The 14,140-nt window shown below is 36.7% G+C and overlaps 1 protein-coding gene across 1 annotated transcript; it reads right to left on the bottom strand.

The window, feature by feature from the left end:
• Positions 1–4,530: 4,530 nt before the first annotated feature.
• On the bottom strand, positions 4,531–13,926 carry chst1 (carbohydrate (keratan sulfate Gal-6) sulfotransferase 1). Its single transcript, XM_015389459.1, has 2 exons — positions 13,614–13,926; positions 4,531–11,921 (listed from the first exon to the last, which is right to left on the bottom strand). Exon 2 carries the CDS (start codon positions 11,873–11,875, stop codon positions 10,589–10,591), a length of 1,287 nt encoding a protein of 428 aa, XP_015244945.1. The 5' UTR covers positions 11,876–11,921; positions 13,614–13,926; the 3' UTR covers positions 4,531–10,588.
• Positions 13,927–14,140: the final 214 nt, after the last annotated feature.

The raw sequence follows: 14,140 nt of genomic DNA, 5'->3' as shown, positions 1-14,140 counted from the left end.
CAACTCTCTCCTCCCTTCTGTGTGTGGCAGCAAACCCACTTAAAGGATACTACTGCCACTTAATGGGCTGGAGTTAGAAAGTCAGTGCTTTAATTTTGTTAAATGTAATGTGACTGAAATTTTATTTAATTCAAACTTACTTTATTGATACCAAAGGGGAATAAAATGTAGTATGTATCAATAGTTGCAGACAGTCAGCCAAACATCTACTGTAGTGGTCTGGAGAAGCCTTTCACTGAATTTCCTCTATTATAACTTAACAGTCCTCACACAGTTGATTCTGTGTTGTGAAATCATCTCCAAAGGTTCTAGAGGAGTTCCTCCATTGACTTTTTTAGCTTTCTATAAATCTTTGTCTGCTACTATGGTCAGAAAGCACTCAGAGTGACACTGGGGTCATGGATACAGTAGGATACTGTAGCCAGTTTTTTGTAAAACACATAATATTGCATTAACAATATTCTGGTTGACTTTGCTTTTGACTGCACTAAGGTCATTAACATAAAAAGCCAAAAGCTTTATAGGAGACAAAAACTGAGACATGACATATTTCTTTCTGATTCCTATATATAATATTTTACTACATGTTACAAAGAGTTTCATTATGACTTAAAAAAATGTAAAAAAATTAATTAGTTTTTAGCCTGTCTTTAAAATCCTTCCTTCATGTTTTTCAAATGTTTCAACGATCTGTCCATACTTACTCTGTTGGAATTCCTAAACGAATAATAACTGAGTGCCAAGGTGTACTGGAATGGAAGCACTATTAAACTCGATTAATAATAAGAAAAAAACTGCATATTTTCTTATAAAATAACAATTTGGGATTGTTCTGTAGTCACTTAACAACACTCCTTATGTTTCCTTGTTTTAAGAGCAGCTTGAAAAAATTGAGATTTTAATAAGTCTGAAAAGGTTCCTGAGATAAATGGGCCATTTACAATATGCAACAAATCCACTGACAAAGAGCTAATAACACCTTTGAGGAGCTTGTAGGTGAAATATTTAATAAAGAAGGAGATTGTTTAAGATGTTGCCTTAATTCTTCCAAACTGCTGTTAATAACTGCAGCAAGGCAAAGGAATCATTCTTATTGTGGTTATGAGATCATGATATCAGTGCAGGGTTGAGCAGGTCTAATTAAGTGTCTAATATTTTCAACTCATTTGACTGTCAAGCTGGTAGAATACAAAGTGTGCATGCAGAATAGCCTTTAAAAGGATGCAACAAAGTATTTGATTTGTGACTGTTTCTTCTTTGCTGTTAGAAAGATAGACATTTCTAACACGTTTTACAGAACATAGCACAAATACTGTATTTACCATGGCCAGTCTGACTCTCTGACTTAGTTCGGCTTCTCTGCATTCCTTGTCGGGGACCACTGATTCGGTAGCCTTTTTATGGTGCTATCTATTTTTCATTGATCCTAATTTACTTTTCAGGTAGACCCTGAGTGATAGAAGTGAATTGTTTAATTTGAACATCTACCATCCTTTCATAATTTGGAGAGCAGGGCACTAAATATGCCACCATGTCATCCCCATTACTACCAATTTTACAATACTATACCCAGACTAATTAGGCAGCTACAGTTCAAATGTGTCAAATAAATCGGAAAGCTTTTTAACAGTTATGCTATTATATCAACCTCTAAAAGCATTAAAGCTTCTTAATAAAAAAGAAAAAAATGGAGAATCTTGCACCTTTAGTGGACAACGTTTCAGAAAACTCATAAATGCAGTCTTGAGAAAACTTTTACATTGGTCCAGGGATATTCATAATTTCTTTTGGGAACACTTTAGCCACACTGAATATTTGTTTAAAAAGTTTTCCTTTTTTAACTACTCTCCAAGAAAACAGTGTATACATAACATTCACTGATGTCAAGAGGGATTCAGTTTTGTATTTTTTTTTTTGTTTTCTTTATAATAAATATTTGAAGCTTCAAAAATTTATCTTTTAGAATTTTTAGGAATTTTTAATGAATAAACGATTGCATTTAAACAGAAAAGCCAATGGCAAAAAGCTCAATTCTGGTACTTCAGGCTTATTAACAGCTTGAGATCAATTTGAATTTTAGGTCTCTGTGGTTCAGTTCTCCAGTACCAGACATTTGTGTTTTCTGTCAGACCTTAGGTCCATATCTCTGTTACACACCAAAGTATTATATACCAACAAATTTTCAAATCGGAACTGTAAGGATGTCAAAATGTTGATGCTGGTACCTCCTACATTACAAAGAAAAAGATCATAACTTCAGAAAATATTTTAATAGGAAAAAATTATAAATATAAACAAAACAATACCCATATGAAAATTTGTTGGCACCAACCTGCAAAATCATTAATTCACTTTGCTTAGACACATTTTCTAGTTCAACTTCCCCGGAGCCATGCCAAGTCAGTGAAATCTATCAAGCCAGATTTCTAGTTAGTAAGTGGTTGTTTTATGGACTGCAAACTGAGAGCCACCATCCACGAATGCAGAAAGCATTGAGTGGTGTGAATCTTCTCAGGAGTAAATGGCTTACCTGAATACCTTGAGTGCCTTGACAACTCTCTTAGGACATGACAGAACCCTGAACAACTTAAGGCATTTTATGTGGCACTCAACTTATTCCGAATAACAAATTTAAAGCATCCTTTACCTGAGTATGACAGTGTGGTAGGGGGGCTGCATGGCACAGGAAAGGAAGACCAGCCCAGATGGTGAGGACAATGGAATATCGTCTACTGGACTTGGACTCAGATTATGCTGCATGAGTACTAACAAGGGGAAGTACATTGCAATGGATTCCACCCAGATGACTGTTTTTGCACTGATTGTCCAGACTTCAGTCAGAAAAAGAGTTCAGAAAAGATAAGTCCACAACAGACAGACTTCAACAGTTAACTTTCCAAAGCTCTGAAGCCATTTTCCCCCTGCAGTTATAAACTCATATTCCATCTCCCCTTCACAAGAACACACACACCTGTCCTAAGACAAATGCAACAAGATCACATTACACCTCGGCTAACAACCAAATAAACAATCCATTTCATCGAGTGTTTCAGCAGAGCTGCACTTTATGTAAATATTACATGTAATACATTCACAGAAAAATATTCTATATTTAATACTTTATGCTCTTCTTTTTTAAGGCTGTTTTTTTGATACATTTTTAAAGGTCCTCTCTAAGTATGCTCACTTTCGTAATTTTTTTTTGCACCTCTTTATTATATGTGCATTCTGAGGCAGTGCAAGATCAACATTTAGATCTGTTCACATAATGTCGAGAGTAATTTGTTCCAATATTTATGAAAGCAAAGAACACATGCACAGAACCAATAGAAATGAGTCTATTAATCAGGGACGATAGCAACATAATTTCTATTGGTTCCCTCCATGACCACCCAGGAGCCACGGGTTTACAGAATGTAAAGTAGGATTTGAAAAGAACATCTGGAAAAAATACAATTTCAAAAAAATTATGAACATAAAATCTACCCGCCTGCCTTAAAATCTAATAAAAGCGAAAACATAAAATCGAAAATATAAAATATCTGAAAACAGTAAAAAAAGTAAAATGTTAATTGAAGTTCTGCATTCTTATAATAATTCATTCTGCAAACTTTTTTAAAACAATTTTAAATGTTTTCAAAGCTTCACTTCTGAAATGCGTCTTTTTTATTTATTTTCTTTTATAAATCTTTATTAAATGTGTTCCTTTGTTTCCGTAATATCAGAACAAATTTCTGTTCATGACATCATGACAATAAAGACTTTCAAATATTTGAGAGAGAGATTCAAGGCCAAATCAGCCAAAAACAATATAAAAGCCTCTCTAAAATTTAAAAAGAAACATCTTCATAAAGCCCAAGATTTTCTGAAAATGTTCTTTGGAATGAGGAGTCAAAGGATGAACTTTTTAGATAGAGAAGAAAAACAAGTAGACGGGGGAGCTGTATTTTCATTGTACAGGATACAATAAAGTAAAGACTACAATTGTATATCCAAAAGATGACCAAAAAAGATGTAAAAGATGGTAGACAAAACATGGTATTGTAATTGTTGTTGTAATTGGCGTTAGGTATAAATTAAAAAAAGTTTTTTTTAATCCAGTCAGGTAGTTTTGGTCCGATACTATCAATAGTTTGATGATCCAAAGTATGACAAAATGGTAATAACAGAGGATATCAGTAAAAAGGGATATGAGAGGCCGTACAAACCATAAGTCATACTGCTACTCTTACATACGTTACCGTATCTCTCACATACATGTATTGTATCTATCATACATATTCCCCTCTCATAAACATGTATATTCTTCCACATAGAGACATTCTTCCCGCACAAACATACAGTATTCTTCTCTCACACATATACATTCTAGTTTCTAAAGACACTAGAAGGTTTTTTCAATCTATTGGAATGTTTAGAGCAAATGCAAAAAGATCTGCAGATTCCTTTGTTCATGAGATGCCAAAGATAACTTTACGACCATGTATGTATCTTACCGTGATCGAAATAATATCCCAAAAGAATTTTTATTGAAAAGCCTTAAACCTAACTCAAAATCTACAAGAAACAGTAAAAAAGAAAATAGAATAAAATTAATCATTTAAAATCTTTTAGATTTTTTCAGAAAAAACTAACATGATTAACTTAATGATTTTATTAAGTGATTATAAAATTATTCTTAAATCCTTTGAAAAGAAATTACAAAAATTTCAACTCTACTTCCAGCCTGACCTTAATTTATACTCACAGCAATTCATTTGTGATATTATTACACATATTATTATAGGTTTGGATGGCTCAAGTATCCCATGACTCAGTGTTGTAAGGAGTATTAAAATACACTTAGGTCAGGGTTGGTGGATTACATTTAAATTGAAATGAGATTCTACTCCTCAGGGGGAAATGTTGCCTGTATTACTGTTTTATTCTCTCCAAATGCGTTCTTGTAGTTGGTGCCCTTTTTCAAGCATGAATGCTGTCCACTGACATATAGTTGGTTGAAACAGCTTGTCCAGGAGATACTGCTGCTAAAACGCTGCAACGCTAATTTTCTAAGCATTTTAGGCTTCTCCTGCAACTGATGACATTTGTATATATTTACATGCTTGCTCCACCTTGTAGGCCTCAGTCTCTTTTAGATGCTTTATCAAAAGAAACAGCTTTTGGTAAATGAGATGATGGAAAGCCAATGGAACACACATAAGGGGAAAACAGCATTTTATTTTTTTTTAGAAATATATTAACAAAAGCTGAATCAAATAGACTTGTATCACTGCATTTAAGGTTCATGGGAGCTCAAAACAGACTAATCTCTGATGCTGCAATTAACGTTTCATATCAAATGCTGTCATTTGGAACAGCCTCAGAGCCTCTGAGGTTGTTGGTGAAAAAACCTAAAACATACAAAGCCTGATTTAGAGTGGAATCTGAATGCAAAGAAAGCAGACAGCGTAGAGAGTGAAGTAGAGTGTGTTAGTGCTTTTTATTTAGCTGAAGAACATAGGTTCTAGGTCAGAGACACCTACATGTCAGCGAGAACTTTCACTTTCTGAAAAAGCTTGTTTGGCTAAACCTTTCATCCAAATCATACGCAAAGTTATGCAAAAAAAACATAAACAGCAGTGAGGTAAAAAAAAAAATGTTCATCACGTAAAAACCTCATTACTATGCTGTTAGAACTTGGATTTAAATCTATGTCTGAGAAAATAAATTGTTGTCTGCTTGCCAAGGGTTTTATTGGGATTTATAGTCAAAACCAGACAGACATACACCACGCTGTTCAGCTTTAGTCTCTGCATCTTGTGTGGTTGACACTGCACATGGTTTTCACAGCCCAGATTTGCAAGTGTAATATCTGTAAATCTAAATATCCTTTTGTCAAAATTGAACTCCTTCCATATTTGTTCTTTTCCCAGCGCTCTGAGAGCTTCATTTTTAGCTCATGACTGCTCATGCCCGTTTGCTTTTGTGCATGTGCGCTAATCTCATTTCAGTTTTTCAGGCCAGTGAAAGGGAGAATTTAAGCAATGAGAGCAATGCAAGACAGCCACAGCTGACCACAGTGACGTAAGCTGGACTGAAGCTGCATGCACACACTTTTTTTCCCTCACCTCTATATCCACTTTTCCACCGTGGGATTAACCATCAATGGCTCCTCAGTGTGAATATATGTATGAGGGCAGGAGAAGCCAAGAGATTCTTCTTGCCTACATCATATCCTTGTATTTAGTAGACATATTATCAATTTTAGTCTCCTCCCCTTACTCATTTCTTAAAATAAGTTCAGGCATGACGCAAGATTTACTGCTTTCATTTATTAAATGATTTTTGTATGAAAAAATAGGTTAGCACAAAAAAGTAATTTTTCCAATGAATATATTACAAGAGATGATATTCCATAGCAACTTCAGGCTTTGAAATACTTCAAGAGCATGCTTCGTGCAACATCGAATGTGCCCAGGAACAACAAACTGACAAAATCCAAATAATCTGGTGTGTTTAAGTTAGCTGATTTTAAATATATTATTTCTAAGATACTATTATAGGTTATTCTGACATAATTTTTTTCCCTATAAACATCACTAGAGGTTCCAGTTTGATTATTACAGTGCTTATTTTTTGTCCTCTTTTGTTGCCTTTAAAAGCAGTTCTGCCCATTAACACCCGACATGGTGTTCTGGATCTCTAACTAAATAATGACCTGGTTGCTATGTCTCTATTGTGCTGACCTGCTGACAGCTTCAATTAAACTGCTTGTATCATTTTTAGCAAAGCCCCGCTTGCCAACCCCCCAACTGGGATTTCACCAGCATTTAAATAGAGCTTGGTTGACAGCCTTTGCAGAAAAGCTGAACAAAAAGTTCCATAAATTTAAAGTGAATATATTACGTTGCTCAGCTTAGCTGTGTCTGAAAAAAATCTGAAGTTGAAAATGAGCAGTCACTTGTACTGTAACCATGTCTGCTCATGAACAGAGCTGAACACCATCAGTAATCACATCACAAAGGTGATATGTTGGTAGTCCAGATATGATGTGTACTTGTCAGAGCACAATAAAACACATCTGCCTCAGCAACTGTGACACATGTAGGAAGTGCAATTCGGCTGATTTGTGCAGTTCAGTGGGTTTTTCACTTTGCACTAAGGCTGTTTCCAGCTAAGTGGCAGCTCGAAACTAGTGACACTTATAGACAGAGACCTACAAAGACAACAAAAAAAAATTGTGTGGGCAGCAGATTTTCGCCTGATAACATCCAAGGTTAACATTATCCCTAACAGCAGCAGCTTCTGCTTATTTACTTTTATTTGAATTCAATTCTATAATAACCAGGGTGTGTTGTTGCAGCGCAGTTTGGAAAATACTGGGAGCACAGCAGCTGATCTCTCTCTGCTTTGCTGTGCAGTCACAGGGTCAAGTTATTGTAGTCACATTAAGGGGGGAAGAAAAATAAAACAGGGAGGAGGAGGAAATGATTTTCTGTCATTTTTCCCTGTAGTGTGAAACGTATGTTCAGCCCTGGAACACAAAAAACATGAGGGTTTAGCAAGAGCTCAGAAACGCATCAACACACCGGCATCAACACACCAGCATGTCGCAGACTGAGTGTGGGAAACATGAAAGAAGTGCTGCCCTGCAACCTGACTGTTAACATCCAGCTTTTACCTGTTCGCCTTTACATTACTTCTCCAATGATATCAGTTTTAATTATAGAAAGCTCAACCAAATGAATCAACTCTAGAAACATCTAATTTCCTTTTAGGATTAATGAAGAATTTTAAATTACATTGAATTAATGGCATTACAAAAGGTGTAAAAATGTTTTTCCTAGTTTAGGTAGTAAAAATGTGTTCTGTCTATTTCTACATTCAACACACTCTAAGTAAGAACTAAATTCTCCAATTTGATTAGGGTTAGTATTGATACTAATTTTTTTAATGGGTCAGTAACTGGTGGTAATATTAATGAATGCATGAAACAAACCAGAGCTAACTGTACTAAATTAGTTCTTTCATTAGTTGTCTAATCTTATTCCCTGACAAAATGATGGTTTCTAGCATTGCCAGAACATTCCTTTAATGCTCAAGGATAAGTACAGTTCTTCAGCTCTGTAGCCCCCTTTTAGGTATGAAATTAAACCTATTCTATACACATGCTGAAACTTACAGGGTAAAGTAAAAAAAAATACAGAGAGAGCTGTGAAGCACAGGAATAATCCCTTGAGGTATAAAAAAAAGACAGAAAGAAAGAAGATGGCAGAGAATATGCAGAAAAAGAAAAGGAGGGAGTTTGCCTCCAGTCTCAGAACAGAGGAGGATCAAAGGTTTGTGCTCTGCATCTCAATGGACATCCGGTCACCAATACTGATGAGCCAGGGCGTGTGATGCTCCATTCACAGGGTTTATATCTTATGGGAAAACAAGTGGTCATTGTGTGCAAATAATTAAATGTCTAGATGGTAGAATTATACCTTAAAAAAAATCTAAATTTATGTTTTTAACAGGCAAAAACCTAAGCTTTAATATTTTTTAGTGTTAAGTAGATCCAATTTTTGGTGTCTGCACAAGTATTTTCTTACGTCTAATTATTTACTCTAAGATGGCTTTTCTGCCTTTCAAAAAATGGCAGTATTTTCTCTCATTGAAAAAATGCACACCAAAGTTTTTAATTATCAAAAGCCTTTATAGATCACATCAAAAGTTGCTACTTTTGCCTTCTGCATGTGCAGCTCCATTCATTGTGCTCATATTCTTGCCATCCTCTAAGCAATGTAGTCTGAACCACTATAGATTTTAAGCCTCTATAGTAGCAGAGGGAAATCTGAAGTCCAATATGCAGCATGAAACGTTCGCAGAGTAAGAAATCCATTTACCAAACAAGCCAGTGTTAAAATAACACGGAATAAAATGCAAATTTACTCTGCAAACAAGGCAAAGACATTTCTGTCATTCGGAGGAACAAACTGTATATTTTGCAGCAATAATGACAACAGACTTCATCAGCACTGATGGGGAGGTGTTGGCCTAGTGGATAAGAGCAGTGCGCTTGTGCTCTGAGAAGGTTCCAAGTACCCGGTTTGAATCCCTCTGCCTCCACCCTGGGTTCCTGAGTGTGACCCTTAACCTCCTATTGCTCCCCGGGCACCACAAAATGGCAGCCCACTGCTCCCGAAGTGGATTGGTTAAATGCAGAGGTAAATTTCTCCAATGTGAAATCAATAAAGTTTAATTATTATCTTGACTACATTTAAATAAAACCATGTTGCCATTTATTTTATTCTACATTCGGTTGACATTAGGAATGCAATTGAAGCTTTGGAGAAATGTAGAGAAACAACTGTCAAATTAATTTATATAACTGCCCTTTCCTGTACAGTATTTGATCTTTCAGCTTCGTCAATTAACAAAGCGTGGTTGAAATTGCACATCAGCGGCACTAATGATCAAAGGTTTTGTGTCCGATTATTTTCAGCAATAAAGGTAATACTCTAGATGTACTTTGGAAAGGTGTTGTACAGCAATAACTGAGCACAGATCCTTAAACAGTTAAATCTGCCCTGCAACCTGCTAAGCAAGGACATATCTACCAGAGTTATAAATCTTTCATCTGTGAGATAAACACAAACTAAACAGAGCAACAAAAAATGCTGAAAAAGAATGCATAGGGTCTATGCTCTGGCGTGTAACTGGTATGTAATCCCTGCTTACAAGGTGGCAAAAAAATAAATCATCTTGTTTTCAACAGGGTGCCTAAATCCAGAAAACATATCTTTTTAAGACTACTACTTTCATTGTCAGAAAAGGATGTGAAATAAATTTAGAAAAGAAAAGTAATGATGCAATTATAAATACAAAAAAAAAAATCAATGGCCCTTTTTTTTCTACTTGTATTGAAAAATATATACTCAACATTTATCTTTAATGTTTTAATCATTTTGGCAAAATATTCCAGGGCAAAGGTTTTAGCATTAACTTTCATTTGTGTGTTTGTCTATCACAGATGGCTACAAACTCCTCAGATGAATGGTCATGACCTCCAATGGGATTCTGTCCCTTTCACTTGAGAGCCTATTAATTGTCTGCAATTATCCTTTGCATGCATGGCAGCTGCCAGAGTTATCTTTCTTGTTCCCACCTGGATAAAAATGCCACAGTGATAAAGGTTGACTGCGACATTCACTATTTATTGCACAGTAGAGCTTGTACAGTTTGTCATATCATCTTTTGAAAAGAAAACATTTATGACTTATGGAGTCCTTCCTGATTCCAACTTCTTTCTCTGATAAATGTTTAGTTTTAGGTGAAAGGATTTTTTTTTTTTTTTATTCACAAAAATGACAGACAGCGCCTGGAAATTAATCCACTCTTTGAAAAATTATTTAGAATTTTGCAAAGTAGCTTGTTTAATGGGATTAAAATGTGTTATTCATTTTCACTGGACTAATTGATATTTCACTTAGTGCATTCAAACATCTTTAAAATTTAGTGCAAATTCAATGAAACAAAATTACATCAGAAAAGAAACAAACTGAGGAACTTATAAGGCAACAATATAAATATATCAAAAATAGTTATTAGAGAACTATCCTTGTTACAAAAATGGTACAAAGGTTTTGTCCTGCACTAGAGAGAAGGACAAATTTTTGAGTTCCTCTACCGATTTCACAGCCTTGTATCCCAGCTGCTTTAGTACCTTTTGACACATGGTTTGTGTGAAATCTACAATGTCATACGACAGTTTCAAACGCCAACTCTCTGCATTAGCTGCTGAATCCCTTACTGTTCCAAACTTGTGTTTTGCTGAAGGTTCATTGCTTCCTCGAGTATTTGCACGTATCCAGTGTTTCACATTTTTATCCATATGCAGCCCAAGAAAGTCATAAATCTCCTGAGTCTTTAGTAGAGGATTTCGAGCCAAATCCTCGTATCGAACCAACATGTACTTCCCTTTCAGCCAGTGGGGATGACTAAGACCAGTTGAAACTGAACCAAAGAAGTCCTCACAGATAACTGTGAGCTGATTCATGTCTAGATTATAGGGCCTTCTCCCTGTGGCCCTCCAAATGCGCCACAAACGGTATGGGTCCCTGAATGTTTCAATCCGGGATGATAGAATACCACGTGGGTCTCTCACAAGTTGAATGACTTTGATATTCAGCCGGGGGTCTTCAACCAAAGCCCGCAGATCTCCAATTTCCGGAACTCGAACTACTTTGATTGCCACATGCTTTTTCTCATGACAGGCCTCTGTTGCTAAAGTCATGTTTAAGGTTGAGCATTTCTTCACACAGTCTCCTTCTTCCACGTTAACATCCCCTGGACCAAAGGCATCACAGACAGGCTGCTGGCACAAAGCCCGGCTGGCACCACGGCGGAACAGCTTGTCCGTGGTGTGGTTTGTGGGTGTCGGTTTTATATAGTTCTCAAGGAAATAGAGATCGCAACCATACAGGCTGCGCAGTAAGTCTCGACTAGCACCTAATGTCACGCGGCGATCTGTAGGGTTACGGTTGTGTGACTGACGTGGGACCAACGTGGCATAAACATGATAAAGAGGCTCAAACAGGTAAAATATCTCCTGGTGCTGGTTCAGCAGCTGGCCAACAAAGGAGGAGCCACTGCGAGTGGTGGCCAGGACCAGTATGTGAAGTTTACGGGTGGCATTGACAGAAAAGTAAGGGTAGTCATCACAGCCAGCCCCACCTGCTGTTCCCCGCTCAAAGGAAGGATCTGTCTCCTGAGCCCCAAGACCACAGTTCTGGGGGCTGGGTAGTGGGCACAGCTGGAAAGGCTTGGAGGTGAGCGTCCGGATGGCTGTGTACTGGATGGCAATAGAAGCCAGAGCCAGCAGAATTACTGACTTCCAGGAACATTGCATGGCTGAAGCACTTCATCTAGACAGAGATGCCTATGCCAGGTCCCCCCTGTGAACAAAGAAGATTTTGTCTTTATTGCAGGAAGCAAGGTTTATTTTAAGCAATTTGATTTAAAAATGTTCTGGTTATTTTAACTAAAGTGCAAAACTTTCAGGTAAATTACATATTTTTATAGCATAAATGAATACTATCAGATATGTGATTGCAGTTAGTGATAGAGAGAGAACATAACGTCTATTTTGATAGATTTTCTAGAGAGGAGTAATGACATAACCTGAACTGTGACTGTTTTTAGAACTGACTGTGAGTCATCCATGGTTTAGTGCCACCCATATCATATTTACTTATGATTCTACCACAGATTTTTCTATTGATTTTCATGCTTATGGGGAAATGAGGTTACATAATTATATGCTGAACAAGAAAAGAACAAAAATGGATCTGAATAATAAAAAAAAAAAAGCACTGCAGCCACAAGACAGAATAACTTGTCCTAATCATTCAATTTACTTCCCTTCTCTCCTGCAAGCTCTGCAGTTTCATTTCTGGAAATTAAAATACATAAAAAAGTTCTAAAAGGCTACTTTTGGTGACTTTTAAATATGGCCTGCCAAAACATGTGCAGCAGCACAAGACCCCAGATTACAGCATAGTAAACACAGTATTAAGATTTTTTATTTTTTATTTTTTTATTTTTAGATTGATTATTTTGTCATTTTATACAAGACTGTATAAAAAAATATATTTTGTGTTAAACAGCTCTAGACAATTTCCTTTTTTAAAAGTGCAGCAGTAAAACAGTAATAAATACATAAAAAATTTAATAAAAACATGTGACTCTATTCAAACATATATTTACTAATATAAACCAATTTTCATTTAAAATAGCTACAAAAATCGACTCCTTTCCTTTATGAAATGAGAAATGTTACAAGTCCAAACAGTATACTAGAATGGTCCATGAAGCACATCTTTTACTATGCAACTAGGCTTGTTCTTTGTCTGTTTAATCATGTCCGCATCTAATTTGGCTTGGCAGGAGAGACAAATTATTGAACAGTAAGCTCCTTCACATTAGCAGAAAAAGTGCCAGAAAGGTAAAGTATGTAGTTTAAAGCTTCATTGCCAATGTCATGTCAAGGAGAAGTATTGCTGTAAGTGAGTAATGACATCATTTAAACAACAAGGAGTTTTAACTAATGCTCAGAATGATAAAATAGGCCCATAGTAAAGTGAACTTTAACTGTGTAAATAAAGTAGCACTCCAGAAGCCACACAGAATAGAATAAAACTCAACTTAAGCGCCAGGATACGTCTGTATAATGAAGAGATAATGCATTTTTAAGTAACATGCATGCCTAAAATGAAAATGCTAGATTTGTTACATAATAACTACTGTTTAGATTTAGTGACTTACTGTAACGGATGCGTTTTAACGCAGGGATGATGCTTTGTTTAATACAAACACCATTTAGTAAACGGTGTTTCACAAACAGAGAACATATGCGCTTTCTACTCAATGACATTTTGAATTAAAAGGCCCACTTCACTGCAGCGGGGACAGGTTAGAGACTGTCAAAGATTTTTCCGTGATGCAGGCAGCCTAACCAAAGCAGCGATAAGACAGAATAATTACATCCTAGTCCTGCAGAAATGCTGGATTTTCGATACAGAATAAATAGCATCTAAAACCAGTTATTTATCAATATCAAATACTGATTGAGTCTTATTCCGTTATACCTTGTTGTCGGTTGCTGCGTCCTCATGATGCGCGCTGCGGTGCGTCCACGAATAACCGGCTGTGTTTTAGTCCTTAAACGTCTCCCCGTTGTTTTCCAGTCAGAAGGGAAACAAACGCGCCTGGCAACCCCCCCGACATTACATCCAGGGCGAGGCGTTCGAGTTCAATGGTTTGTGTCGGACACACAGATTAAAACAAATGAGGAAAGGTGATGGAGCAACGCAGGAGCGGAAGTGTTATTAATAAACCAACCAGGCTGACCGAGGTAAGCAGCGGCCAAACTCCCTCCTTCAATGATGCGGAGAGGCAGAAAGTGAGGTAGGCAACACAAGGAGCGACTGTCTGGACCACCCCCGACCCCTCCCCCTACCCACCTGCCTCTCTCTCTTTTTCTCTCTCTCACGCAGACACAATCACAGTGGCGGTTCTAGACCAAATGTTCCAGGGGGCCAGGAGGAGACCAGCATTTTTCCATGGGGGCACAGAAAAGCATGAAGCAAAAAAACTGGGTATTCAAATATATTAA

The sequence above is a fragment of the Cyprinodon variegatus genome, unplaced genomic scaffold (genome assembly GCF_000732505.1).
Source record: "Cyprinodon variegatus isolate N-32 unplaced genomic scaffold, C_variegatus-1.0 Scaffold460, whole genome shotgun sequence".
Lineage (NCBI taxonomy): Eukaryota > Metazoa > Chordata > Actinopteri > Cyprinodontiformes > Cyprinodontidae > Cyprinodon > Cyprinodon variegatus.
This window is presented reverse-complemented; position numbering and strand designations above follow the sequence as displayed.

Coding starts and splice junctions, on each gene's coding strand:
- chst1 (XM_015389459.1), bottom strand. CDS start 11,875: ATGCAATGTTCCTGGAAGTCAGTAATTCTGCTGGCTCTGGCTTCTATT.